Here is a 26638-nt window from a genome sequence, read left to right on the forward strand (position 1 = left end):
AGAGAGAGAGAGAGAGAGAGAGAGAGAGAGAGAGAGAGAGACAACGATCTGGTATAAACCGAGCCAGAGACCCACGTATACACAAAATGCTAGAGACAAATATGTAGATGTAGGCTCCACAATGTGCATCCGATCTGAATGACTGTTCGATGTTGTATATAGATTTTTGTGTGTTTCATATTTGTTCGTGACGAATTTTTGCTGCTCATTTGGCAAAAGTAGCCTGTACTGCTGTTGCTACTTTGTCGGTCGACCTGCTAATGAACAAATCCACTAGGCACACACGCTGATAATCCCCATGGCATTTGTAATGATTGAACAGGAACAATAAAAATTATCACTCATTATTATTATTATCATCGTTCAGATATCGGGTCGGTATGTTTTTGTTCTGACTACGTTTACCTATCAGATTAAACAGCCAGAGAAAATATTGGATAGCAAAGCGTTTAAACAAACACGAACGTGTATCGAATAATATGGTATTTGAAACGGTATTTAATTTACAAACACACCAAATTGGCGAGTGTGTCTGTGTGTATATGAAATCGCATCGACGGCAGCTGCCTTTCAAATAGAAAGAAAAAAAGACAATTCTATTTAACATTCATTACGTCACCGAGTTTGTTTCAAGTGGGTGCTGCATACGGAACACACCAATTTCTGAATATCATTAGTCTTCTGATCGTTCATATTTATATAAAAAAAAATTCTATCTCTCTCTGTTCGATTGGGCATTGTTCGTGGCATCGTACCAATTTTCAAGTCATCACAGATCAACAGCCGACACTTGGAATTCGTCGCGCATGCATTCGAACGGGCTTAGTGACGAAGTGAACAATGGCATAAATTGTATTCATTGGCATGGCCACTGAAATGCGAGCAAGACAGAGAGAGGATTGGTGATTCGTAGACAAAATGGGAAAAAATCACTCGATTCAAACCATAAAGATGTCAACATAAATTGGTTTCTCAGTCGCACGCATTTACATTCATTGTCACATTTTGTTCTTCAAATTCGATTGTCGTAGGCGCGTTATATACCTTTTTGATGCTTTTCACCGTATTCGTCAAGTTAAATTTTCGTGAATCTTCTGCAGATCACCACGAAATTTCCACGAATCATTGTTTGATTCATGGCGAAATCGAAAACCTGACTAATGCGTGATTTATGTGTCACGAGACAATTTCGGGTGTTCAATTTTATCAACACTCAAGTTTAAAGTCGCATTTTATTCTGTCGCTTTATTTTTCTCTTCGAACGGTAGGCTCAAAAGAACATTTGTTTTCTCTAAAGACCATTTCTCAAAATGGAATTTGTTAAGAATCACAAAACTATTCAGTGAGTCTGTAAAATGGAACAGAAGAAAATAGAATAGAAATCAGCCGTCTCGCACACAGGAGCGTTTAGTTATACGTACACCGTTAGTGAAAACGAGAAAAAAAAACGTTTGGTTGTTATTCACACGAATGCGATACGCGTATTTTTGTCTGTCTGAAAAGAAACGACAGAGAAGATGACACGCCAAACATTCGGCAGTCGAATCTGCTTAATCTCAACCATTCCTCCAGTGTATGCGAGAGTAGTTTCTCTGTCTAATTATAGCGCACACGGACCTTTTTTTTCACAAAGCTCACACACAAATGACGACAATTTTTTAAACGCATCAAAATATTTCGTCTGTTGTCTTTTTTTTCGGGCCCCGCGAATACAGTATATGTATGTGCACGCGCGCGAGAACGTGAGTGAGTGAGTGAATAACCCGTATTTCTATTTTGATGGTCTGTGTAATGTATACCTTGTTCAGTTATTTATGGGCAAGGGAAAAATCGTGACTCTATTCTTTTCGGTTCACTTGTAATTGTAGCTCACGCTTCTCTCTCTCTCTCTCTCTCTCTCTCTCTCTCTCTCTCTCTCGCTCTCTCTCTCTCTTTCTCCTGTCATTTGTTTTCAATGCAAAAGGCGTCGGAATTTCGGAAAGAATGCGTATGTTGTCAATTTCAAAACCGAAAACCAATGTTCCAATGCAGCAAGAATATTGGCGTCGAAGCAAGAATATTTCAAACTCTCAGTCACTTTCATTTGTCTACGATGGATTCAATGAACTTTGACACGATAACCCGCAACTAAAAGAACAACTAGCAATGTAATTGTTGTCCCATTTTAACCACCAATTGCAAGCAGTAAGGAAAAAAGTCCAATTGGAATAAAAAAAATGGATTGTCTTATTAGCAATTGTATACATACGCACCCGCAAAGAAAAAATTACGCACAAAACCGTAAAATCACAACCAATTGTATTCTGACAAACAACTTTCATTCGGCGGCCCAAAAATCAATTATCGTTAAACATAAAAAGGCCGATGGAGAAAAAAAAATGATTTAAATCAATTTTTGTGACCTTTATTTCGTTCACTGACTCAAGAAAAAAAAACGCACTCACACAAACACAAAAATGAATGAAACAACCACAGCCGAATTTATTTCTAATCAATCAAAAACAATAATACAGAAGAAAGCCGACTTCGAATATATATATTTTTTTAATACGTACGGTTCGAATTGATATCAATAATTTTCAAACGCACTTGAATTAAATTTCGATCTTGTCTTCGTCGCGAATCCGTTTTTTCGCCTTCTTTTTTCTCAACTTCAATATTTTTGTTTTCTAACAACACTAAATTTTGGTATTATTTGTCAAATGCACCACATTTCCCGAAAAATATTTGCGTAATTAGCAAAATTTTCACACTTTTTGGACGTTTTGTTGATTTGTTTTTTGGTGGTCATGAAGTCATCGACGATTAATCAGGGAACAATCGCACAGACCACAAACGTTCTGTTCCACATTTTTCGTCTCACTGTCGCGGTGTTGCGTGCGACGAGCACTCACTATGCCGTAAACCGCTCAAACTGAACGAACACACAGTTCTGTGGTGTTTTTTTTCTTTCTTCCTATCTGGTAGTTAAAATACACATAAAACTACGCCTCAATACACACTCCATTGTCTTTGGTATCGGTCTAACTGTGCCTGTGTTGGTATGTTAGGTATGGTGTGTATGGTGTGTATGGCGTATATGTGCGTGCATGAGCATGTATGTAAATGTCATAGAAATACGTATTCCGCCATATTCCCCATTCTCAATACACTCTCACGTATCGTCTGTCTGGCTGTGTGTTTGTTTTGCTTTTTTTCGTCATTGTCGACGTCTTCGTAATATTTCGCCTCTTTTGTCGTTCCCAATCAATGAAGATAAGAATGTCATTTGATTCTAATTTTACCATCAATTACTCGAATTAATTTTCTTTTAATTGCCCATGATAAAACTTTGTGTTTTTTACCGCATCGTTCAATTTTTTAATACAATGTTTTGTTTACATTCAACGTCTTCAACCCATTCAATTGTGCAACATTACGAAATGTCAACCGTTAAGTCTCGTTCAGACGCTCAAGTTTTTTTTTGTATGTTATGAAAAAATACGTAATGTTTATGTGTGGAAATTACGTTACTTCATTGATTTTGTTATCAATGAATTTGAAATGTGCTCATTCAAAATCACATCACGTTCGTTGAATGAGTCGATGAATGAATGATGCGTTGAAATTTTAAAACCATCAAAAAAAAAATTGGGTCGTTTTTCATTTCGATAAATTGCAAGTGTTGGAATTCCAAATGAAGCATGGTAAAATGATGACAAGTGTTGGATTCGACGCAGTGGCGCGACAGTTCATTTGTTGCTCTCTCTCATTGAATGTCAAGCGTGGGCAAAGCATTCGTTTCGTTGATAAGAGTTGTGTATTGAAAAACTTTGACTTCGCATCAGACGGGATTTCATGTTGAATTGCATCGACCGTTTTGCGCTTCGCATTCGCACAGTTGAAATATGTATGAGCGTCGGTGAGAGCTGCTTGTGAACAGAAGACAAACGCTCGTACTGTTACCCCACACACGTCACGACGAGCTTTACTACTAACGCTTCGGAATGAGTGTAGCTTTGTGTTGTGCCGTGCGTTCGCATGTGACCAATGCGCGAGCGATGTACAACACGAAGGTGTCATGCCAATTTTCTTTATGGATTTTCTCCAGTTCTCCAGTCTACAGCCATGATTTGATACAAACTGACAGAAACACCATTCGATACCACTCACACACGACACCAATTTTTTTTTTTACTTTTCATTTAATTTTAACAACAAGATAAAAAAGAATAATTTCGGAATAAAAAAAAAATTAAAAAGAAATGTAAGGACTCAATCCAACGACCAAATCGAGAAAGTGTAGTGAAAAAAGAATGAATCATAAAGTAAAAGTTTGGAGTTTTGTTTGAAATCGTGTCGAGTGCCAATTATTCGATGGGAAAATGTAGAAAAATTCGCATCGAATCGATAATGGGACAAGGCAAAAGACTCAATTATATGTGTATTTTTCTACGTTAAAAAGTAAATTTAAACGAAAAAAAAAGCGGAAATTTTCAATTCGAGAATTGACGCAACGGCAAAACAAAACATCCATTTAATACGCATTTAAACACATTGTGGTTTGGGTGCGTAAAGAAAAAGTGAAACCAAATACAAAAATACATATAGTCTGCGACAAGAAAACGGAGGCAAATGCCGTTTTAGTGTAACCAAAAAGTGCAAGTACAGAAACCAACAAAATTATTATGTTTTTTATTCGTGTCCGTTCCCATTATGTTAATCAAGCTGATGTGGAAAAGGTACCACTAACATTCACATACATCCACATTTACTCTTACTCTTTGTCTTTCTCTGTCAATGTTTTTGATTTCAACATGCCGTTTGTTTCTTCATCATCTGTAATTGAATTTTGCTATCTCGACTCTTCTCTCTAGTTGAATTGTCCATTTCAAGTATGTAAGTTATTGTGGAGCGAAAAGGATTGCTTTTGCAATTGCGAGTCAAGTGCAATCAGTAAAACTAAACATTGTAAAGATTAGAAACGAATACAAATAAAGTCAATAGAAGTCCTTCATGTCAAACACAAAACACAACACATCACACATTCACACACACACACACGTCATTCGATATAAATCGAAAGTTTTGCAATGTAATTAAGTGAAAGCGTCCTCTTTATTCGACAGATAATGAAGTTACTTTTGTTCACACACACACACACACACACACACACACAATTCGGATATGAACGGTTGAATGGAACGAGTCACTTTGGATTTGATTTCATTTTGTTGGTTGCTTCCGATTTCAACTTGAAAGTACATGCTATCGTTAGTGTTCGTATGTCTCGCATGCACTTAAGACCTTAATTTGATTTGATCTGCTGTTTCGTACATGCTTTTTTGCCATTCCGGTTCAAGGCCATTAAAAAAAAACCGAAATCTTTTATTCATTACACGGACGTCCATTTCGATTTTTATGCGAACTATTCCATCGATTTTTATCTTTGACGCTACTCAATCTGACGAAAGAGCAATCGAAACAGACAGAGAAAAAAAAACCATACACAAAACAAGTAGTATGAAATTGTAACATGTAAAACATGCCTAATGGAAAGAGAAGTGAAGCCAAGTCAATGTTTGTGTTACAACAGTTCATTTATATCATCGTTGGTTAGCTTCAACAGCAAGGCGTCTAAGACGGCGGATAAATTGAGTATTCTATAATGATGATGATGATAACGGTTTTTACGTTGAATGTCAGCTTTTTATATACTCAACTAGAAATAGAATGGATGTATATGGTGAAGGAGGAGAATCAGCTTCTGAATGCACACGTGAAGACCAAAGCCCACGCGTGACTCGAATTATGTGTGGAAATACACAGCTCTTTAGCGTTTGAAAATCAAAACGATCCGCACGCATTTTTTGTTATCGTCGTCGTCGTTGTTGTTGTTGTTGTTGTTGTTATTGTCCTCTTTTTCAGTACTCACTCTCTCCATGTCACGATATATAAAAGCAGCACGCTAGAGTGCTATCAATCAAGCGAAATAATGTGAGGATTCCAATTATTTTCCTTTCTTCGTTTGTCATGAATCGTTGGTTCGTTTGGGTCTTCTGCTTGCAAATTGATTTATCGGAAAACAGTTGCTAGGAAAATATGTCTTGCATTCAGTAGCAGCGTCAGAAGCATCATCAGCAGCATCTATACGCAGTGGACCATATTTGCCGAATGCGCTCAACTGTTCATTGGAAAAATCGAACGAATTTCATGTCATTTACCATTTCGATGCAAGCAAAATAAAGATTTTTTTTTCATTGGCCATAGGAGAAAGATAACAACGAGAATATCCTTAGACGAGATATTCTTGACCCAGTTTTCGGTTCATTTTACGCCAGATGCTTTTCAAGCCAAAACAATTTTTATTTCACTTCAGATGACAATATTGGGCATTGTTATGAAATCTTGATCACACAATAAAGTTCATAATTTTTCCACTATTTTGGAGTAAAAAGTTTTCCCCTTGAACGTATTATAGCCACAGCGCGGCCAAATGTCGTTTCTCACATCGTGCGACGGTTTTGTGAACGGTGAGGGCTCAATTCACAAAATCCCAATAATGTTTAATGAACATCGCCTAAATTGCTCCCACACCCAACATCCCGTGCGCAAAATATGATGTGAGCGAACGAACGAACGAGCGACCGACACCGAGTGCATTACCGTTTTGCGTGGTTGTTGTATCACGACTTTTGACATTTTACAAAATGGAATTTTGTACATAAATTTGCATGCGTACACTTTCTTTGCCTGATTGTTCATTCGTTCGCTCGTTTGTTCCCTTACCACTTTCACCTAATGGAAAATTACATTGCGAGTATGCTTTTTGATGGCCTGCAAGTAAATGAATTTATTTATTCGAGTTGATATATGACATTAGTAACCGAGTTTCATATGCATGCTCTCCTTTTTTTGCTGTGCAAAACGATTTTTCCCAGCCATTTCCATCATGGAAATTAGTCGAGTCATTACACCGTTTGAATTGAACCAAAATCAAATTATTACTCACTCACTCGCTCGCTCTTTGTCTATTCATGGCTCTGTGTGAGTCGATGTCTGTGTCTCTTGCCATTCTGAATAAATTAGTTATCCAGTTATTTATGCTTGTTCAACACTAATTCTCTGAAATCGTCAACAACGGAAACATGATGAAAACGATTTTTATGCGATGAGCGTCACCATTCCAATTCAATTTGGTCGTTTAAACGCTTCAAACGATCAGGATGCCCTTTGTGTAGGATCGAAATTTGTTGCGCCATGAATTTTGTCAAAGTTGAAAAGCTTCTTTGTATCGTTGCCATTGCCGCGGTCGTCGTCGTCACATATGCGGTACAGAGTGAGTGCATAACAATCGAGTGAAGGGTGTAACGAACTCTGAAGAGTAATAACGAGACATTCATTTAACTTCATTTGCATTTCCCCAATGGCCGACAGTGACATTTGCTCCAACGGTATCCACAATACTTGTATCAAATTCCATGATGAGTTTCGATTACAAAAGCTTCTGTTGTGGTGGTGGTGATGGTGGAAAAGAAAGAGATTCATGTAAGGAATAAAAAATATATGAACAAGCAATGGCTTCCCTCATCTTTTCTTGCGGATTATATGAGATTGCTTTTGTCATAACAACGAATTTTCAGTATCGCTTACACAAACATTGCGAATGTAAGGCATTTTACAGTTTGTCGTTCCTCCATTAATATTTCAGCGTATTCTGAATTTCGCCCACGACCTCTCTCGTTAACCTTTGAACGAAGAGAAGCATAAACCAACCACCTGAATTATTTTAAAAGGCGCAGGATTTATTCGAAAACATTGGCCCACGCATAATTTGTACCATTTAATATATCTGTTTTCCATTTGCCTAGCCAAATGCACAAAGCACATAAATGTTGAAACGCCTCGCAATTTATAAATTTTTCTTCTCACTGTATTTCCAGGGGAAATCATAAATATATACATGGAATCGAGTGTACTGCAATGATTTAACTCCGCTGGCATTCGTACATCCATTTCATATCAAACAAATCTCTTTCTCATAAATAATTCCACTTGTTTGAAAGGAATGTTGTGTTTTCCCTATGTCTGTTCCATGTTGACAGGATAGCTTTTCAATTAAATTTCATCTTTTGCTTGTGATGACATAAGCACACTTGTTACTTGAACCTTTTTCCAATCAGAATCGCCCTTTTTTGTACAGGCGCAACACCAAAGTGCTACGAGTACGGTATAGAATGGAAACAAAAACAAGCTAATGTCGTTCGTGTACCTTTCAATTGATGCCATTTACTATCATCGCTGCTTCAATCAAGTTTAATTTACATGAAAAGCAACAACCGATCGAGTGGAAGAAATATTTTTTTTAAAAAACAGAACACTTCAAAGGGAATAGTATGGGAGATGGGATTGGGAGAGTGAGCGAGAGATAAAATTCTGTATCCAAATCCTTTTCAGTGGAATCATTTTTCTCTCGCTTCCTCTCTCATTAATGTTATCAGAAACTGTGAGTAATTTCTTCTCATGTAGTTTGTGCAGCATCTGCCCTATTCAACAATAGTCGGGATAAGGTCTTATATAACAATCAGGCGTTCGCACGAGTGCTCATCAAATAGAGCTCGTAAACGAAAGAAACTCATTATTTGGAGCGGCACAGAGAGAAAGAAAAAAATACCGAGTACCAACAGCAGCGAATCGCCGAGTGTGTACTCAATTTTCCCATCATCAGCATTCGTTGTGTGATATTCGTCAGTGCAACATTCACGTCGCTCGCTTCAACTCTTCTTCGGTTCGCTTATAGTTTGTGTGTGTATGTGTGTGCTTATTCATCTCCAGTGTTAATCCAATTTTCGGTAGAATCTCAAGAAAATTTGTATTTAACCAATTTTTCGTTACCAACTCAAGGACTCTGTTTTGTTGGTGGTGGCGGTGGCGTGTGTAATTTCAACGGTTCCAATGTGCTTATAAAGTTTAATTCATTTGATGATAACTGTAAACATAGCAATACTAACAAATGCTACACATTCACTGCGTTTAATTTTGTTTACGAGCAGCCGTTTTAAAACCACAAGCAAATCAGATTTAAGCTTGTCATTTTGGCACTGTTTCTTCTGACCTGTGAACAAAGTGAAATTTATTGCGACATATGAACACCAAATGCATTAACTCATTCAAGGATTTTCATTGGCATAAATGGAAAATGTGTTTTTTTTTCGGTTGCGACGTAAATCGGCCAAATTTTTGTTATGAAACCATTAGAATGGCCACAGAATGCTATTTTTGTTCACCGGATTGAAATGACGTGCGAATTTAAATACGTTCAAACTTGCTTCAAGGCAAAAAAGTTCAACAAGTTGAATCGCATCGCAACGCAACGCAGAATTATTGGAGGAAATAACACCCTCTACGTCACTTCAAGCACATTGCTGTGCCATGGTTTGCACGATAAAACCAAAAATTGCACGACAGGTGCCAAGGTGTTGCAAAAAACATGTTAAATGAACAAATTCCAAAAGCATTAAAACTTACTTTTCAAACTCGTGGAGAAATTTCATTGTTGCTTTTGTTGTCGATCGTCGAACAAAAAGCGTTGCACTATTCTTGAACGTTAAATCAATTGGAATCGAAAAATTAAAAAAAAACTATTTTCCAAACATTTCACAAATATTAAGACTTTTCTCCGTCGTATCGATCGGAAACGATGACGTATTTTATCTCATTTTAAATTATTTTCATCTCGTTCGCGTACCGTAAATAATAAATGTTACCATTTGCTTGCTTTGTAGGTCTAACGAAGTGATTGAATGCCTATAGAGTAGAATTCATATTTATGCATCCGTTTGCTGATTTTACAAAGCCAAAACAAAAATAAATCAAGTATTTTTACTACTTTGAATACAAGTATATCAAGTTGTTATCATAAGAATTCATAAATTATAATTGAGCCGTATTTGAACCAGGGGAATTGATACCACCTATCCAAATAAACAATAATATATTTCCAAATTACTTGAAACGCATAATGAAAATTGCAATTAAGAATTTTAATGCGATTAAATCCACTTGAATTGGAATGAATCACTTGATGGTATCTAACCTATGGACCCTAAATCCTCTTAATGAATCCGTAGAAAAACCGAAATCAAGGATAAGAGCCAAAAAAAACACACACACACACGAAAAACAAGTAATTTATAAAAAAAAAGAAAAAATGAGTGCCTTCTTTAGCTCCATCAAGAGTATGGTCGATAATTACGGCCACGGAATAATTTCAATACAAGGTAAATTTGAGCTGATCTACTAATTTCACTCAATTACTTATTGCTCCAAATATATCAGCCGTAGGATACGCTTAAAAAGAAAAAACAAAATCGAATTAATACGAAAAACACGATCGGAATTATCGCAAATAACCTTGATTTCTTTATTTAGACCATAGATAATGTGATGATGTATATTTTAAAAAAAATTCAATTCACGACTATTTGAAATGAAAAATCATCAATATTGGAATGATGCACCGCTTGGATCGACTTGTATTTGTCCTGCAACAATAAAAAAAATGCACACAAAAACAAGACATTTCTTTTTCACCCAACCATATTTGCATTTTACCATCTCATCACTTAAAAAACGAAACCATTTCCGCTGTAGTTCCATTCAATTTCTATGCGTTTAATGGATTTGTATCCGCTATCACTGTCCCAATCGATAAATCAATAAATCACCGTGTATCTGATCTAAATATGAATTTCAGTTCAACTTGAAGACATGAAATTTGGGTTGATGCCATCAACAACACCTTACACAGACCCCTTAACCGCATCCACAACACCATCGTCCACCTCGCCAAATTCACGGAAAAACAGTTGCAACAACAACATCAATAACAACAACAATAATAATACCATAAATATGTCAATCAATGCATTGAATGCGACATCCGATTTCAATCAATGGCTGCATGCAATGAAAATGGTTGCACGCCTACCCGGAGGTACACCGTACAAATTAATCCGTATAGAAATGAAAAAAAAAGTAAACCATTATTAAATCCTATAGGTACACCACCCGAATTTCGGCGCAAACTGTGGCTTGCGTTGGCTGATCGCCATCTGCACACCAGCGGCATCGATTGGAACAAAGAGCAAACGAAATGTCTATCCAACGAAACGTGGCTCGATGACGACGAAGAGTTGGGCATTCAAATTGTTAAGGATTTGCATCGCACAGGTTCGAGCTTATTTTCCGGCCCAAACGGCAGTATTAATCAAGCTAAATTGAAACGTGTACTGCTCGGATATGCACGATGGAACCCAGAGGTTGGATATTGTCAGGTAAATATAATGAATTTGCTTCTTTCAATCTTTCATCTATATGAAAATTAAGTGAAATTAAATTATACGATAAAAAGAAAGGCAAAATTGTATCCGAAATATGGTTCAAGCAGAGATGACTTTAGCGCGCCCGAGTATTTGTGTTGTTTTTTTTTTGTTTTTTCTTCATTATACTTTACCATTTTGGTCAAAAAAATCTTTGTATCAATATTTTGTGTAATATAACAAAGAACAGTTTTTGAAAAACCACATTTATATTAGTAAAATATGAAGAAAAAATCTCCAAAAGTAGAAATTGCGTAATATTGCGAAATCGAGCCAATGCGCGTAATTACTAGGTGCATATGACCACACAATGCGAATACCGGGGGCAGAAAATGTAAGCTCTTCTTCGTTATGTTAGACAAAATATTATTTTAAACAAATCCTGGTCAAAAGCTAAAGTAGAACGAAAAACAACAAAAATACTCGGGTGCGCTGTAGCGCACTTGAGTGCGCAAAAGTCATCTCTGGGTTCAAGAATTGAAATTTCGATTCGCTTATCACGCAATCAATGGAAATGCGTGCAATGAGACCTTTCTTCTTGTCAGTCATGCGGAACACATGCCGAGGGAAAGAACGTTACCATTAGAACAAATTCAAGTAATTTCGTTTATTTTTTTCATTTTCATTCGATTTCAGGGCTTCAATATGCTCGGTGCTTTAATACTTCAAGTCATGGAGAGAAGCGAAATTGAGTCATTGAAAGTGATGATTTATCTTATCGAAGGCGTTCTACCGAAAGGTTATTTCAGCGGTTCAATGGGCGGTCTGCAGGCAGACATGGCAGTTTTTCGTGAAATTCTATCTACGCGACTACCCAAACTATCGAAACATTTGCAAAAACTCCAAGGCACCATTGGCGACAGTAATGTTCATTTGCTCATTTGATATTCCACTTATTTTGAATTAGTTATATGCTTAACGCGAACCAGTTTTAAACTCGTGCTTCTCCGAATTCTCATGTATTCTCATTCCACATTTATACACACGTACACATGTTCGCATGTGTATAAATAGATTCGATGGATCCACCGCTGATAAATGTATTCACCATGCAATGGTTCTTGACACTTTTCTGTACATGTTTGCCGAAAAGTTGTGTGCTGCGCGTGTGGGATTTGGTTTTGATTGAGGGAAGTGACATTTTATTACGAACCGCACTTGCGATTTGGGCCTCGATATCCGAGTAAGTTTAAAAATACATCGATTGGCGTGTGTTTGAACACACGATGAATACCATCAATTAAAAAAAAAATACAATATTCGACCCTTGTGTGTATGTATGTGCGCGTGGAGTTATCTCGGTGTCTTTTCCTCTTGTTATATTAGGCGCATCATGGCGATTAAATCAGCCGACGAATTTTACTGTAAAATGGGCACATTATCGGGTGAATTGCTGAATGGCCATTTATTCGATTCGAATGGTTTGATTCAGCGGATCGTTGACCTGGGACCCATAGCCGATCTGCAAAAAATGCGAGAAAAGCATCTATTCAATGTGACGCCTTGGAAAAACCGCAAAGGAATGAGGTAAAGCAAATAAAACATTTTTTCACTCTCTTTCTCTCTCTTTTTCTCTTGCTTTTGCGAGAGGGAATAGCTGTGTTTCTATGCGAGAAGTTTTTTTTTTCTTGGAATGAATGTTCCTTTTTGAAAAGGAGATTCTTTTCCTTGAAAAACATTTTATTCACCAGAAAATTGGCTTTTCATTTATGAAATGGAATTTATTAAAGGAGGAGAAAAATGAATAAAAAACCCATCAAATTGCTTGTGCTTTATTTTTTATCTACCCTAGAATTTTCTACTCTGATGAAGATTCGGATGAAGAAAATTGGAAAATGTTAACGGGCAACCGGAAAACGAATACAGCCACGAATCGCAATCAAATACCCGACACACGTGAACGTATAGCTTTAGATATTTCACTGTTAAAAAAGCAATATTCCAAAATACGTGAACGACAACGTCAAGCAAATCTAACGAATACGACCAAACAACCGGTGAACTCGACAATAAGTAACACGAAACCGTCGAACATTAATCAATATTTAATAGGCAGAAATGCGATCGTAAGCAACAAAAAGCGGCACGGACCACCGGCCGGTTCCATTCCACCAGCTCGTACAGCGTTTCCAATGTCCGCTACAAATAAATACCAGCAAAAGCGTTTACGAAACGCAACCATTGACAATGCAAGTACGTCGGCAATGAAAATTCATAGCGATGACAATTCGAATGTGCAGAAAAAGAAAGCGTTTGCGCGGCCACGAAGCGAATCATCATCGTACAGTGAGGATAGTGACAAAGGAAGTGAAGATGAGCTGGATAATCGAATATCTGTGGGATCGAGCAGTTCCAGTACGAGTTTGTGTGATGACGAATTCGTCGGGAATGCATCGTCAATGGATGGCAGTCCAATGAAATCGCGATTGCATTCATCCGCTTCGGATGACAGTAAAAGCTCACTGACCAAAGACATGCTGGGCGTTGATGAATTTGACCAAACTTCGTATACTAGACTGGGGGCAATGGAATGTGATGACCAAAAGTCACTGAAACGAGACAGCAGCCAAGAAAGTGATGCAGCAAAATATGATATTTTACCAAATATCGATCGTGAAAACAATGACATTCACTTTGCCAACGATGATAAGAGGGAGAAAACGAATTTAGATCTTTTAAGTTTGCCACAGCGTGAACAAATCACCAGCACAAGTCAACTATCACCCATTGCAGATATTTCGAATATTTTAAGCACATCGACCATTAGCCCGTTGAAAACACCAACTTCTTATCTCTTGCACTCATATCCACTGTGTGAAATGCCCGGCACCGATGAAAACCAGGAGGATACGTCAGAAATTGATTTCAGCGTCAATACCGGAAGCAGCGACAAAGATTTCTTCAAGGTCAGCGATGAAGGTGTAACGAATGCCTATTTTGAACGGGTCAATCATGTTACGACCCTTAATGTGGATTCTAAATTTCCATTTTCGTTCATTGAAGACGCACCAGATACAAATCTGGAATCAAGACTATCGAGAAGTAGCCAGGAGGACGATGAAGAAGAAGATGAAATGTCATCGTTCAAATCGGAAGTACGTCGATTGAGCGATTCCTTTGAATCGGCCATTATTTCCATTGATCTAGCCAATGATGATGCTACCAAATCTAGTTCCAATTCAAACACAAACTCCGATGCCATCCTTAAAATGATTGAAGAAAACTCGAAAATTCTCGATCGAATCATGTGCAAAAATGCTCAAGCTACGGCACGCAATATAACGTCCCTTGATGATGATGATCATGATGATAAGCATGAAAATTGTGATGATATCGAATGTGAATATCAAGCCAAATCGGAATTGAAATCGGATTCAAAATCAGATTGTGTGATTGATTCAAAACATGAAATCAAATTGAATCCAAGTAAAGAAAGTGTTGAAATTGAGCCAAAGAAATCCGATTCAGTTGACGGCCAAACGGAATTTCCCAATGTTCCAAAAGTCGAAATCACTTCAGAAGATGATGACGCTTTGATTGAAAAGAAATTGAAAGATGAAATTATCAGTCCGGAAAAAGAAGCCAAAAGTCATGATGAGACAACGGAGACGAAAATTGACGATGACGATCATGTGTTTAAGTATGGCGATTTAAGTGATTGCATATCAAAGTATTTGGTCAGTACAAACGAAAAGTCTGAGAAGAGAATTCAATCGGAAAGTGAATCAATTGAATGTGGAACGGAGGAAACAGCGCCAAAAACCGAAAGTCTTGATCTACCGAAAACTTTGTCACTATTGACTCATCATGAAGGCAGCACAGAGGATATAAGGAACCTGTTGAAAGAGTCTCTTTTCGACTATAGTAGAAGCCCATCAGAGTCATTACCGGTTGACTCGAAATTGGAAAATGATTTGGAAACACTGTTGAAAATGTCGGCCGAGTTGCTGCGCGAAGGATTTCCGTTGGGCTCACCAGTCGATGAACCGGGTGAAAATTGGTCGATTGATGGGGAAGATCAACCAGAAGCTTGTGCCATTGAAACAAATTTAAGAATCGAAGTAGAAGCTGAGGAATCATCCGAGAGTAATCGAAATTCAACATTTTTAGATCCGGATGCATTGCAATTGGAGATGGAAAGTGTGGCTGGTGATATTTCGGCAACGATTTCATCGATTAAAAACACGATTAAGTCAATTGATTCATTGTGTCAAGATGATGATAGACGATCTCGCGAACGCACTGACAGAACATTGAACGACATCATCAAAGTGGTTGAAAAATTGGACGAAGAGAAAGACTATCGGAAAGTGCAAGAAACCAAATCGGATCCAGCTAAGCCGGCCAATTTGTCGACTGTTTTCGAACACAAGGCACGAAATGATTCAAACTCAAATGCAAGTAGCATAGATAGTCCACGAATGACAGCATCTTCACGAATTTCGCGTGATCGCAGTAGAATGACATCGCCACGTAGACGAAAAGACGATGATTTCGGTGAATATGAAAGCCGTGCACGACGTAACAAGTCACCATCGTCAAGTGTTTTATCGCAGAATCGATATTCGGCCGATTTTTCAAGTAAATTTAAATTCGAAGATTTCAGCAGTGGTAGCGAAAGTGGGTCCAAAAGTAAAATCGGCTCTCCATATAAAACGAACGAAAAGCTTGAAATTCGTCATACAACCGTTACGGCCACATTCTACGATCGATTTCTCAGCCAAAAATATGAACAACAACACAAAATGGATCGTTCACCTTCGTCCCCAGTCATCAATAAAGCATACTTGAATTCACTAAAAGCGACGCCCAGCTTAACCAGTTCATATCATAGTGGCGATAAATATCGACGTGATTCGAGATCAACATCGCCCACCTCTAGCTCCAGTCACAGCCGAATTGATTCATCCAGGTATATGCCAGCCGCACCAAAATCCGGTTACCTTCACCTGCCACAATTATCCGTCAGTTCAATCCATCGCGATCAATGTACGCGAAGCTGTGAAAACATTTTGTCGAATTTAAATTCCACATCCGAATTTGCCCAGAAATATTCATATCAAGCGAAAACCACGTCGGACATCTTTAGCAGCAGCAACATCGACAGCGACAAAATCCTAAAACGCCATTCAACTGGCACCTACTACCAAAATACATCCGCACTACCAATCAAACCGAAGAAGCCTTCTGAAATTGGAATCAAATTGGGACTCTACAAGCCAGAGTAAATACTACTAGAGAATAGACAGAGTTAATGAAATGATGGGGTTTTTAAATGTGTAAACTAACGAGAAATGGTATTGTTTGAAAATACTTTTCTTCCACTTTGATCTTATGCAAATTTTCTAGACATAATCGTTCGCTTAACTGTGCCGATTTCCAATGGAATTGACACAATTTTGTTTCCACTGGCAAAACAAAAACATTTCATTCTTTAGTGGTAAACATTAAACACAAATTTTCATACACACTAACTCACACACACACACACACACACACATACCAAAGACAATTTTTGTTCGAATCATAGTTTAGAATCTACAACTTTACTACATAAATTAAGAAACCTTCTTCCATTAAATATAAATTTCTTTTTTCTCAGTTTTTTTTTTCCGAACACAGAAAATGAAACAAATCATAACAAATTCAAATCGTTTAGTCACTCTATTTTGGAACATTTAAAAATAAAAAAAAAAAACAAACAAATGCTTTAGGATTTTGTGTAGATTAGTCTAATTTTTCGTGTTCAACGTGCTACTCAACCCAATTTGTCAAATGAATAGAAAAACAAACAGCTGGAAAATATGCAAAATGAATTTGTTCAAGTTAACAAAAATGTGCAACATCATCAATGACACACAAATAAAACTTAATGGAAGTAAAAATGAAATTGAAGACAGTTTTATTTATCTTATTTTTTTTAATGATTTTTTTCATGCTGAATTGAGGAGTTCCTTCATTTCATGGATTTGCAGCACATCTCAAAGGTATGTTTATCCTAATAAAACGATAACGGATCATACTTGTTTCGCCCTGAAAAAAAAACGAATACAATTTTCAAAAATCGTAACTATCAAACAAATCGAAAAATCTAGATTGCACTACGCCCATCAACATCGAATCGACGCTGTCGATAATGTCATTCAAAATTGCCCGATCGATGTGCGTTGCCTGCTGTACAACAACATTCTTTCGAATAAGCGAACAATTGAGTGGAGAACGTTTAAAAGTAAGAGTGAATTTGTTTGGCCAAATTTCGACGCAATTCTAGCTAAAAAAATTCTCTTCAAATTGATCGAACCAAAACCTTTCCAATGAAACAAAAATATTCCAAATAAAACTCGTCGAAATTGTTTTTCTGTTTATTTAAATTTTATTCATAGCTTTTTGTATATGTTTAATAAGTTTGTAATTTGGTATAATTACATAATATATCTCAGTAATGTCAATGATAGAACCATTTCATGAATTCTTCAAAAATTATTACTTTTTGTGTCGCTTATAGTTTTTGATAAGGTACACAGAATGTGTGTGTGTGTGTGTGTGTGTGTATGTTTGTCTTTCGTTATTGTTGAATTGAATTGTAACCATAATGATGAAGAGAGGAAATGTTTGTCAACGAAATATTTCTACTTGAATAGTGATGTTTATGTGAATGGTTTGCATGTTGTTGTGAGTTTGTGTCTCTATTTTGTTGTTCCATAGTATTTAAGTATGTGCACTTTGTGTTTGTGTGCAATCAATCTAACATCTATTCTATTTGCCATCCTAAACAAGTGTGTGGCGTGTATATTTTCCTTCTTGTGATTGATGTTGTTTATTCGTTATGGAGCTCTTAATGTCATGAAATATATCGTTCTGATTTGGGTTCGTTTCATTTTGTAAAATGTCATGATTTATTGTTTTATACATAATTTTAAGTTTAATTTTAATTTTTTTTTTTTTGGTTTCATTGATTAAATTATTTATTCAAGTTTGTTGTTTCAATTTGATCTGAACAAGCAACGTAAGCAACGTAAGAGCGATATCAAAGAAAAAGTTGCAACGAAAATATTATTTTGAAAAAGAAATTTTCAACGACTGGAAAAATTATTTCGATATGCAAAGCATCAGAAAATGTGATTAACACACATTATGTGAATATCAAAGGCGGCTCTGGCGATCAATAGATTGCCGAAGGCGACGTTAATTGCTTTTCAAAATTTCTCACACTCCAAACAGGCTTCGTGAATTGTTCACCTCATTGTAATATTTGTTTTATTTTCTGTAACTCCTTACGCTAAAAGTATGTATGTATGAGACATTCGAATCGGAAAATCAGCTAAGATGGTGGTAGTGGCGAACGAATCGAAGACAAAAACAATGGAAACAATTGGCCGCTGGAGAAATTCGATTTTGGAAAAAACGCTTGTAATTTTCGTTTCAGGAAAGAATGGTAAGGAATTTGTATTGTTCGAGTATTGTAAAACGCATCAAATGGAAATAAAAATATCAACAAACTAAACCTAAACATAAACCTGATGACAATTATTTAACATTTCATTAATAATTTAAGAATTTAACCATTTAATACTTTGTATTCTTATTTTTTTTCATTTAACAATAAATATCGGTGTACGGTTCTTAATGTCTATCTAATAGATTTTACCATATTAATTTGCTACGCATTTTATTTTGAATAGTTTAATTTGTTTGTATTTTAATATTTTATTTGTTGTAAATCGATCAACCTTTGATCGTGTCCAGAGGCTTGACTCTTGGTCGGTGTTCTTTTCTTTTATTCTTCATATTTTAATTGTTTTGCAATTTGTTTTAAAATATGTGTATTCACTATATATTATTTAAAAACTTCTCATATTTTCTCATCATATTGTCATTTTCGATATTCATTTTTTTTTCTTCTTATTTTCTTTGTTATTTAAACATTATGTGTTTATATGAGTTGCATAGTGGTACACTTATTTCAAATAAGTTATAAGTTATTTGTGTAAAGTTTTCTTTTTATCTTGTTCGAAAATATTGAAAGTCTCTAACGAATTGAATTCAAATCGCGAATTAAGAGATGTGACAGAGATAGAGATAGATATAGAATACATAGTACATGAGAAACATCAAGTTATCAATGTCAAAAATGAAAACGGTAAAATAGAGAGATTGAGACAAGAATTTGGATAGATTTTCTTTGAACAATACTTATTTAGCATAATAATGTACGCAGCAAATAGTAGTAAACATTTAACCAAACATGTGTTTTAAGATTGCTGAGCATCTCAGCATTTCGTAAGGCACGGATATATCCGAGCATATCGACGACGCATACTGTATAATACAGTGGCGTGTGTTGCTACGTGCAGCCGCAACGACTCGACCGGAATGTGTATGTTGTTGCTGCGTGCAGCCCATCAACTGAACACACTTCGGTTGAGTATATTCAGCATTATTTCAGCAATCTTAAAACACATGTTTGCATTTAACTGATTGGTGTTAATCTGGTATGTTGAGTGACTAGGGGGAAGGGAAGGAACAATGTGTGTTAATTTTTTGGAAATATCACGATAATCGTCTTTTTCTCAATTTCCATTGAATCAATGATACGGCATTGATTCTCTCATCCTCTGCATCGAAATGCCAGGCCAAGAGCCAACCTTCCATTTCCGAATTTCTTCATCTCTATCAACTTTTCACCAGAAGCATTCAAAACCAAAGATAATCATACAATATTATAATAGTTGCGTTTCACTTTTGGTTATCAAATATGTTGAGATTTTTGTTTCATCTGTTCTAGCGTTATGATTAATAATATCATAAAGTTTATTATTTGTTTTTAATAATATTCCTTGTTCAATGTCCTAATAAATAATTTGCATTTTTTTTTTTGAAATGGTTACTTTGTGTATTTGTCAATTGATTTTTTTTAAACAAATAAACAGAAGAGAAAAAGTATTAAATTTAGCACTGAAATGTTCTATGAAACCAAGAAACTTCAGAGGCGTTCTAAGTTTATGATGCATCAAGTAGTAACCGAATTGGCTTTTCTTGCATAGCAAATGAATCGTTTAAATGCTAACAAATTACTTGCAAAATGAATTCGATAACAAATAAAATGCTTAAAAACTAAATAGATTTTAATTCAAACTGTCTGTTTCAAATGCTTATTTCAAATCGTAGTCGTCATCGTCGTCGAACAATTTGCTGCCGCTGATGTATGATGATGAGAAATTTGCGGTGTCAGAGGTTGACGATGTGCTTGTTTTGACTGGCGAATCATAATCTTGGAATGCTGCATTATTGATGCCTTCATAGATCCGATAGGATGTGTTGACCCGGGGATCGTTGGCAAAATCGCCAGCGTTGTCCGAAGAAACGCTCAAACTGCGATTAAACGATGACACATTTCGACCCGATTCATAAATTGAATTCGATGCATCGACTGTGTTTGAGCTATTGCTGCCAAATTGCGTACGCTTTGATAGCAAATCGGGAACATCGTTTGATCCAAAAATTATCTCTGAATCGCTCATTGAACCCGTGGAATATTTTGAGGTTTCGAAGGCATACTTTGCCGCATTGGCGCGTTGACTAGATGAAACGGTTTTCGATTTCGTTGTGTCTGGCTGCTTCTTGCTGCAATCACTTGAAGTGACGCTATATTCTGATTTTGTCAGATCACTTCCGGTGATATAGGATGATGATGTGGTGCTAATGCTGCTGCCAAGTACCGAGGTGGTACTTTTCACACTGTCACTTGAGTACAAATCGGAGCTGGTGGTCGTTATTCCATAATGACTTGCCGACTGACTTGGAACTCCTTGATATTTATCAAAACGACTTTTCGTTAAATCATCCAATGTCGAGCCACTTGCACTGCTCGAATATGACGATGGAGTCACTGAACTCTCTATTGGTTTCGATGCCGTTGTTTCGACGGCGGATGCAATTGCTGACACTTGCTTATTTTTATCAAATGGATTAATACGTTCCGATGGGTTTAACGTACTTGTTTGGAATTTGCTGTAGCTTGCGCTAACCTGTGTTGGCCCCATCGAGGCGCTAAAAACGTTGGAAGAACCTAAAGATGCATTTGTATCGATCGTTGTTGCTGTTGCCGTTGTTGTTTTACTGTCCAAATTCGACGTTAAATCAGTTTTAACCAAATTATTGCTATTTGAAATGGTGGCGGCGGTTGTGTTGGTTTGATCATATTTGAATACACTGCTTGATGATGTGGTTGATGTGATTGATGAAGGGGTTTGATTTTGTGACTGAGCTGATACCGATGTTACTGAACTGGTATCGCTAGTCCTTCCACGTTTTTTGCCAGCTAATTCCTACATGTCACCGAATATACCAGCGAAAGTCTTACGCAAATTTTTCATTGTATCTTCAGCATCTTCGACTACCGAGCTTTGACTTTGGGGCGGTGCACGCGATGATGTCTTCGAGCCAGTTGATGTTTGAGAGGCTACGAATGAAAACGGGATTTTTTTTTTCATTTAGTGATCAATCATTTTTTTTAAGACTTATCACTTTTACCCTTCTTTCACTTTATAGCTTACCTGCTGAATCGCGTCGTCCAACACTTGCCAAAGTCGGTGCACGTTCAGTTGGTTGCTCTGGTAAATCAGAAGATACGCTGCTCAAACTGCCATGACGACCAATTGAGCCTGGCCCAGGAGTGGTTCGCTCCGGGATCGGAGGAGGTGCTCCACTAATAGACGATCCACGAGAGTAGCTCGCAGTCGGCGGAACAGCCGGAGCATTCTCATCAGATGGGCTACCACGCGACGATACAGATGAACGTTGAGGTACTTTTCCGGCCATTGATGGACGGCAAACATTCTGGAACAAGGGAAATCAATCAGTTTTAATAGGTTTCGAGTTTGTCTTCTTCATTCAGAGATTTTTTTTTCATCTTCAGATTTTTGATGATTCTTGAAGAATTAAAGATTCTTAAATTTCGTTTATTCATTTCTTATTAGAAAAACTGAAAATGAATTATAAATTCTCTACACAAAAACGTGTTGGAAAGAAATGATTAGCCAACTCAAAATTAGGTTTTTTTTTTAAACCAACCTGCATGCGTGTGACGACAAGATCGGCAATATGACGACGATCGTCTTCTTGTGTATCGCCCATTAAAGTCAATGTACTATCACAAGCCGACAAAATGTACTCCTTTCCATCTTTTGCAACGACAATCGATAGACCGCACACTTCCATACCGTCAAACTGCTCCGAAACCTGTAACACAAATCATGGCACATAATTACTATAAATCCAAATACATTCGAAAGTCTCACAATAAACCGCAGTTAAATGTAGCAAATAAAATATTTGATCAATTACTAATAATAATAATCGACTAGAAAATGAATTGACTGCTTCGAATGAATATGTATGAATGCAATCTGGTGCAGTACAATAAATATTATGTTTGACGTCGAAATGATTGTCTGTGCAAATTGTTCCGGGATTGTTAGTTAAATAAGTTATGCACTTGGTTTTTCATCGGTTCAACATTTATGCAAATGGATTCAACAGAACATTGTCAGATGCGTTGGAATTAATTAAACGGCAAATCTAAACCAATTGCAGCGTGTTCATGTTTCATGAATTGATGACCGAATCTTCTAAGTAAAGGTCGCAATTTCCCACTCAATACTGTCATAATAATTGATTAATTTATCCGTCGCACTGTTCGCCAATTGTCATGCAACAAACTGAATAAATTCATGCGAACCCAAGTCAATTTCGTTAGAATAATATTTATCGAATTTGAAGTGACGCGATCTGATTCCCGGTAAAACACACGACCGGAGACTGAACCACCGTCAGAGTGAACGCATTTGTTAAAGTGACATCATATGTGTTGTTCATTGAGTGTGGCGCATCTAATTTGCATTTTATTGCAATTGATATGGTCGCAAAAAGAAACAGAACGAACGAACAGTGTCAAAGTTCTGTTGTGAAATCACGAACGCAATTTGCTTTGTGCACATAATCCGTCGTTCCATTTCTTTGTACCTTCCATCGGAGAAAATCAAAGAAACTTTCGATTCATTGAAATGCATCACACACTCTTCTTGAAAAAATTGATTCGCAGACAATTGAATTTGATGACATCATCAAAATGTGTCCGTGCACTTCATTTATTTGCTGCGTTTTTTTTCTTCTGTTTCTCCGTTTTGCATTGACAAAATGCATTGACTTTGGTGCATGCACACGTAATTCGTTCGACGTGCATACTAATGTAACACTTAATCCGAGCGCCTTTCGTTCGAATTTGGAATTTCTATGTTTGCATTTGACTCGATATGGCAAAATGAACATGGTAATGCAATTTCGTACTAATCGAACTCATCACTTGTCTGTGTAAATTGTAAATGCGTGTTCGTGCCATAGACAGTGTATGCGCGCTACGCGCTCGCTTTGACTACGTCATCAAATATATTTCTGTGTCGATTTACTCATTGGCCAATTGACGAAGGAATGACATCATTCGATTTGAAGTGCGCTCGTGAACGACAGTCAAATGCCGCTTCGGCTGAAGGAATGCGAGAAATATGCGTACGCCATTTAGCGTAACGCAAATGAATATATCGAGTTGAGTACAAATGAATTCTTGTTGCACCCATGCCGAACAAAGAATGTGCGGAAAGAGATGACGATCAGTGTTTTAAATTGCCGTTGAAATGTTCATTAATGCACACATTTGGCTGTGTGTTGACTTACGTCGTTGATCCAACTCTTGTATTTTTCGGTCATTGCGATTTGTTCCAGCTGTAAAACGAAAGAAATGAGAGAAAGAAAATTACAAGTGTGAATGCAAATGTGTTGAAAGCACGATGAAAATATGCAGCAAATAAATTACCATTGCCGATCCTTGATTGGTTTTCCAATTGCCCGAGATCGATTTGCGCCTGTGAAATGAAAAAATTCAATTGCATCGTTAAATAAAAATCAATTACTTCAATGGTACACAAATCATTACTGAAAATCGCAAGAGACTGAACGAAAATCACAGCAGAGGAAAAATCGAGAGAGAAGGAGAGCAAGAAACATGTTGGTTCCGTATAAGTTTCTCATCAATTACTTACATGAATGACTTGTAGTTGTTGCCAATTTTTTGGACGTGAACATCGAATTTGGCATCGATGAACGGTTCCAATGTGCAGTAGCATTGAATGTCAGCGAGTCCAGATCCATTCAATAAACCAGCTGCTTCTTGCAATGAATTTTGATCAATAATTTTAGCCGTTGCAGTACCGCCGTGACAGTGGCCAGCCTTCAATACATACGGATATTTCTGCTGCGAAAATTGCTGCGCGAACTGTAAACGAGAGAAAGAGAAAAATTGAAATTTTATTAGATTTCTCTTTATGTTTTTTTTACGTGGTTTTTTCTACTCCGTTGAAATTGGATTGACATTGATGAACCATTCGCATGTATAATTAGATTGCGTTGATGTTTTCACGAGCTAACGAAATAAGCGTAAACAAATATGATTACTCAAAAAAATACCAAATGATTTATGTCTATTTTTAACGTGATCGTATTTGAGCGGGTGGTCGACAAAAAAACGGTGAAACAAAAAACGAAGGAGAGAAAACGACAAAATGGCAAATGAACCTGATTCATATACCCATTAATCACAGCGAATATGCGATACGTAAAAATTGGTGCGAAAACGTGAAATTCAGTTATGAATGCGCAATTTTGCGTTGACTTCTATACAAATGGATTGAAATATGTGTGCATTGTGCATCGGCGGTGCAGGGAGAGAGAGAGAGAGAGAGAGAGAGAGAGACACTTTGCGAATTTTCCAGAGCAAAATTTGCATGCAAAATATGTTCATTTGTTCACGAAACTAGAATACTTAATGGCTTACTCATCGATCAAGTGGATTGTTTTCCCATTTTCCCAATCTGATGAAACTCATTGAAAATCTCACTCTCTCTCTCTCTCGATGCTCTCTTAAAATGTTTGATGCTATTTTGAATGATTTTCGCGGAAGCGCTATTTTCATACGTCGAATTGTTTACATTCTTATGAAAGTTTTGAGAATTATAAAAGAATCCGGCTTGAGCCATTCAGATTATTCATTGCCAAACGATTTTTTAGGCGAAACAATTCAAATACACGTGCTTTGGTGAATCAGCTGAAGACAACTTTTGTCATCATAAAAGATTCTCAAAATACATTATTGTTTATGTCTCATTGAGAAATAGCCAGAAATTTTTGTCCCATCGAAACAGAAGAACGCTCAATAATTTTTATCACGAATGACATAACTAAGAAGAACGCTTATACGAGCTCTTCCAAGAACATACTCTTAACGTTTTCAAATTGTTGGTAGAAATACAACGAAGCAATCTGAGTGAATATTTCCACTCGAAGCATCAAAATTTCTAAAAAATTCCGCATGAATTCCACGTATTCACAGCAAAGAAGTCGGGCTTATGTCATGCGAATCACACGCTCACTCGAAAAATTCTCGTTTTCATCTATTTACATTTAATTAAAATGCATGTCATTTGAAAAAGATTGAGCGGGAATGAGCGAGAGAAAGAGATTCACCGCACGAATCCATCGTATGACGTGAGCAGAAAAGGCACACGAATAATCTTATGGATGTATGAAGTCTCGACAAAACGACTAATATGACACCGGTAAATTATGGTCAGGCTGACGATGGCAGTCGAACAATGGGCAATTATTATTCGTTGTGTAACATTTACGAGTGTTTTTATGCCAAAAACAGACAGTTCTTCGCAGCACACATACAGCGACTCGAATTGCAATAATGTATGCATTATTTTGCAATAAATTGAGTTGCCGTGTGCAGACTCGATTGGGCCCATTATCAGTAACCATTTGTAATACGGAGATTTATAGACATGTGAGAATTAATGCGTTTTCGATATGCAAAATATACACTCTTCGATGTTCGGTAAATGTGCTTCGATGCACTACCACCAAAGCGACAATAGCTCTAGCAGACAAAGCACTCACAGGGCATTATTTCCGGGCAAAGTCTTGGATTTTTTTTTTCAAATGGAACAAAAATGCTTTCAGTCTTTAAGCCATATTTTCCCCGTTAAAACTTATTAATTCGATGGAAAAATCGATTCATTTTTCTCCGTCGGATTTTGAAAACAGTCTGAAGATTTTTCGGTCTCTATGAATAGACTGTGTTCCACACGAAACAATCATAAACAAAAAATTTTCATGAAAAATGAATATATTTGAAAATGGAATGGCAACTTGTATGGCTGCCA

At 36.8% G+C, this 26638-nt stretch overlaps 4 protein-coding genes across 13 annotated transcripts in view; 1 reads left to right on the forward strand and 3 right to left on the reverse strand.

Moving 5' to 3' along the window:
• LOC129566252 (uncharacterized) overlaps window positions 1–2936 on the reverse strand; it is a 29987-nt gene extending 27051 nt beyond the window's left edge. For 5 of the 9 annotated variants that reach the window (XM_055442018.1, XM_055442021.1, XM_055442017.1 and 2 more), the window contains exon 1: window positions 2556–2914. The gene's annotated coding sequence lies outside the window, so the exon portion shown is untranslated. Of the gene's footprint in view, window positions 1–2555 lie in introns of all 9 variants that reach the window. The other 4 variants (XM_055442016.1, XM_055442013.1, XM_055442009.1 and 1 more) reach the window with 2 other exon arrangements.
• Window positions 2937–4097: 1161 nt separating this feature from the next.
• On the forward strand, window positions 4098–17250 carry LOC129566256 (serine-rich adhesin for platelets). Of its 2 annotated transcripts, none has more exons than XM_055442025.1 (7): window positions 4098–10259; window positions 10736–10975; window positions 11041–11315; window positions 11997–12222; window positions 12375–12543; window positions 12687–12887; window positions 13153–17250. In XM_055442025.1, the coding sequence occupies exons 1-7, from the start codon at window positions 10052–10054 to the stop codon at window positions 16586–16588; spliced, it is 4755 nt and encodes a 1584-aa protein (XP_055298000.1). In that variant the 5' UTR covers window positions 4098–10051; the 3' UTR covers window positions 16589–17250. The 2 variants fall into 2 exon arrangements, with proteins under 2 accessions (XP_055298000.1, XP_055298001.1); XM_055442026.1 differs by having other exon boundaries at window positions 4099–4721.
• Window positions 17251–17710: 460 nt separating this feature from the next.
• The window catches only part of LOC129566257 (synapsin-like), a 32095-nt gene continuing 23167 nt past the window's right edge, over window positions 17711–26638 (reverse strand). The window contains exons 10-15 of the mRNA XM_055442027.1: window positions 24458–24690; window positions 24232–24280; window positions 24093–24140; window positions 22434–22601; window positions 21917–22199; window positions 17711–21822 (exon numbers count right to left, since the gene is read on the reverse strand). Of these exons, the coding sequence (XP_055298002.1) occupies window positions 21689–21822; window positions 21917–22199; window positions 22434–22601; window positions 24093–24140; window positions 24232–24280; window positions 24458–24690 (915 nt within the window). The 3' untranslated portion in view covers window positions 17711–21688. The remainder of the gene's footprint in view (window positions 21823–21916; window positions 22200–22433; window positions 22602–24092; window positions 24141–24231; window positions 24281–24457; window positions 24691–26638) is intronic.
• Window positions 20513–21403, reverse strand: LOC129565824 (uncharacterized). The gene has a single exon (XM_055441063.1). It carries the CDS (start codon window positions 21401–21403, stop codon window positions 20513–20515), a length of 891 nt encoding a protein of 296 aa, XP_055297038.1.

Source organism: Sitodiplosis mosellana, unplaced genomic scaffold (assembly GCF_009176505.1).
Source record: "Sitodiplosis mosellana isolate CC-2019 unplaced genomic scaffold, AAFC_SMos_1.0 Smas_scaffold_3, whole genome shotgun sequence".
NCBI classification, from domain to species: domain Eukaryota; kingdom Metazoa; phylum Arthropoda; class Insecta; order Diptera; family Cecidomyiidae; genus Sitodiplosis; species Sitodiplosis mosellana.